The sequence below is a fragment of the Passer montanus genome, unplaced genomic scaffold, assembly GCF_014805655.1.
Source record: "Passer montanus isolate IOZ18808 unplaced genomic scaffold, ASM1480565v1 scaffold378, whole genome shotgun sequence".
In the NCBI taxonomy this organism is placed as follows: domain Eukaryota; kingdom Metazoa; phylum Chordata; class Aves; order Passeriformes; family Passeridae; genus Passer; species Passer montanus.
The window spans coordinates 2,741-6,146 of NW_024368574.1; the positions used below are offsets into that span (position 1 = coordinate 2,741).

The 3,406-nt window shown below is 63.3% G+C and overlaps 1 protein-coding gene across 1 annotated transcript in view; it reads right to left on the bottom strand.

Moving 5' to 3' along the window:
• The window catches only part of CCDC130 (coiled-coil domain containing 130), a 3,238-nt gene extending 1,526 nt beyond the window's left edge, over positions 1-1,712 (bottom strand). The window contains exons 1-3 of the mRNA XM_039717235.1: positions 1,664-1,712; positions 1,486-1,546; positions 379-521 (exon numbers count right to left, since the gene is read on the bottom strand). Coding sequence (XP_039573169.1) covers positions 379-521; positions 1,486-1,546; positions 1,664-1,712 — 253 coding nt within the window. The remainder of the gene's footprint in view (positions 1-378; positions 522-1,485; positions 1,547-1,663) is intronic.
• Positions 1,713-3,406: the final 1,694 nt, after the last annotated feature.

The window sequence follows — 3,406 nt, forward strand, 5'->3', positions numbered from 1 at the left end:
GGGTCCCTGGGCCATACTGGTCCATACTGGTCCATACTGGGCCATACTGGGCCATACTGGGCCATACTGGGGCTCACCATCAGGCAGCACCTGGCCGCAGTCCCCGGGCTCCCAGCGCCAGTACAGCACCCTGGGGGCACTGGGATGACTGGGATCATGACCCTGGGACTGGCAGAGGTTACTGGTCCATACTGGGCCGTACTGGTCCATACTGGGGCTCACCGTCGGGCAGCACCTGGCCGCAGTCCCCGGGCTCCCAGCGCCAGTACAGCACCCTGGGGGCACTGGGATGGACTGGGATGGACTGGGATCATGACCCTGGGACTGGCAGAGGTTACTGGTCCATACTGGGCCATACTGGTCCATACTGGGGCTCACCGTCGGGCAGCACCTGGCCGCAGTCCCCGGGCTCCCAGCGCTCCTCCTTGCGCCGCGCGCCGCTGACGATGACGTAGTCGCAGTTCCCGGGGTCCGTCTGCAGCTCGATGTGGTTCACGCACAGGTGGCACTTCATCCTGAACCTGGGGGGCAAAACGGGGCTCAGGGGGACCCCAAAGCGTCCCCCGGGGGTCCCCAAAACCCACACGTGTGGTTGTGGCACCCCAAAAATGCACACAAACACACGCGGGCACCGGAAATCCACGCGCGCGGTTCTGGCGGCCAAAAATGTCAAAAATCCAGTTCCAGCCCCCAAAATCCCCCCTCAAACCCTGCGCAGCACCCCCAAACTCCCTCCAGTCCCCCCAACCTGAACCTGACCCCAAAATCCACACAGACACGGTTCTGGCACCCCAAAAATCCAGTTCCAGCCCCCAAAACCCCCCCTCAAACCCTGCCCAGCACCCCCAAACTCCCTCCAGTCCCCCCAACCTGAACCTGAACCTGGGGGGGCTCAGGGGACCCCAAAATCCACACAGACACGGCTCTGGCACCCCAAAAATCCAAACACACACACACAGCCCCACAAAATCCACACATGTTTGGGGTTTTTTTGGGGGGATTTTTGGAGGATTTTTAGGGAGGCTTTTGGAGGGATTTTTGGGGTTTTTTTGGGGGTATTTTTGGAGGATTTTTTCGGGGGTTTTTGGAGGATTTTTTAGGGGGGGTTTTGGGGTTTTTTTGGGGGGGTTTTTGGGGGGCTCAGGGCGGTTCGGGGGTGCCGTTTGGGGGTCCCCAGCCCCCCCCGAAGCCCACCTGATGACCAGGATGCCCTGGGAGAGTTTCCGGGCGCGCTCCCGCAGGGGGTGGCTGCCGTGGTACCGGTTCAGGGACCCGTGCTGGGGGGGGGGACGGGGATGGGGGGGTCAGAGAGGGGGGTGGCACCCCCAAAAATCCGCCTCTGGCACCCCGAAATCCCCACACGCCCCCCAGAATCCACACACACACAGGCAGGCCCAAAGAAATCCCAAATTCCAACTCTGGACCCATGAAAAATCCCAAAATTCCATTTACTCCCCAAGCCCCCCGAGCCCCCCGGTGCCTCACCTGTACACAGGTGTGGTGTAGTAATTCCCCACCTTCTTCTTCTCAGCGTTGTACCTGACCCCTGCGGGGGGAATTGAGGGGAGGGGGCGTCAAACCAAGCCCCCCCCCCCCAGGTTTGGGGAGCCCCCCAACCTTTTTGGGACCCCCGAAGCCCCCCCAAAAAGGGGGCGTGGCTCACCCATGCCGATGTGGTTCTGGCAGCCGTCGCACCAGATGTTGAAGGGCATCTCTCCCCAGCCCCCCCAAGCCCCTCCCCAATGCCCCCAGCCCACCTTGGCGGGGTCGAAGTCGGGCGGGTAGTATTTGTTGGTGCCCTTGCGCTCGCCCTGCGGGGAATCGGGGAGGGGTCAGGGGGCGTGGCCGCGGGGTGACCCCCAGTGACCCCGGGGTGACCCCAGAGTGACCCCGGGGTGACCCCGTGTGACCTTGGAGTGACCCCGGAGTGACACTGCAATGTGACCCCTCTGTGACCTCATCGTGACCCCTCAGTGCGACCCCAGAGTGACCCCATATGACCTTGGTGTGACCCCAGAGTGTGACCCCAGAGTGTGACCCCACTGTGACCCCACTGTGACCTCTCTGTGACCTTGGTGTGACCCCTCTGTGACCTCGCTGTGACCTCACAGTGACCCCTGGGTGACCTCACTGTGACCTCTCTGTGACCCCTGGGTGACCTCACTGTGACCTTTCTGTGACCCCATATGACCTTGGAGTGACCTGTGACCCTGCTGTGACCCCACAGTGTGACCCCTGTTTGACCCCACCCTGACCCCTGTGTGACCCCACTGTGACCTTGGTGTGACCCCACAGTGTGACCCCACAATGACCTCAGTGTGACCTCTCTGTGACCCCGCAATGTGACCCCCGTGTGACCTCACAGTGACCCCTGTATGACCTTTCCTTAAAAAAGAAAAAAATCCCCCAAAAAAACCCACCCAAAAAATCCGAAATTTTTTTTTTAACCCCGCAATGTGACCCCCGTGTGACCTCACAGTGACCCCTGTGTGACCTCCCTGTGACCCCGGCGTGGCCCCGCCCCCACTCACCATGGCTGAGCTCTGGAGGTCGCCGGGAGCCGGAACTGGGAAACGTCAGCGGGAACTGGTTTGTACTGGGAGAGACCCAGAGAGCACTGGTTTGTACTGGGAGAGACACAGAGAGCACTGGTTTGTACTGGGAGAGACACAGAGAGCACTGGTTTGTACTGGGAGAGAGAGAGAGCACTGGTTTGTACTGGGAGAGACACAGAGAGCACTGGTTTGTACCGGGCTGTTACCGAGGCAGTACCGGTCACTACCGGGCCATACCGGGCCGAACCGGGCCGGTACCGGGCCGAACCGAGCTATTACCGGACGGTACCGGACACTACCGGGCTGTCACCGAGCTCTCACCGGGCGGCACTGGGCAGTTACCGGACGGTACCGAGCTCTCACCGGACAGTACCGAGCTCTCGCCGCGCTCGTACCGGGCCGTACCGGGCCGTACCGCGCTGTTACCGGACGGTACCGAGCTCTCACCGGGCCGCGCTGTTCCCGGGCCGTACCGGGCTCTGCCGGCGCTGTTACCGCGCTGTCACTCACCGTGTTCTCCCGTGTTCTCCCGTGTTCTCCCGTGTTCTCCCGGTCTCTCCCGGTCCCTCCCGGTCTCGCCCCCGCGCGCTCTCCGCTCCCCGCCGGCCTCTTCCGGCTGCGCTCCTCGCCCCGCCCCTTCCTCCCCGTCGCCGCCAGCTGATTGGCCCAGCCTCGGAGAGGGGGCGGAGCCCTTTCCCGGCGGCCCCGCCCCTCCCGGCGGCGTTCGCGACCTCAGGCGGCGCCGCAGCGCGGTGACTTACGGCAGCGCATAGCAACGGGGGCTCCGTGGCAACGGGGGGTTCGCAGCGACGTGTTTCCATGGCGACGGGGCACGTTGCGGCGGGGGCGCC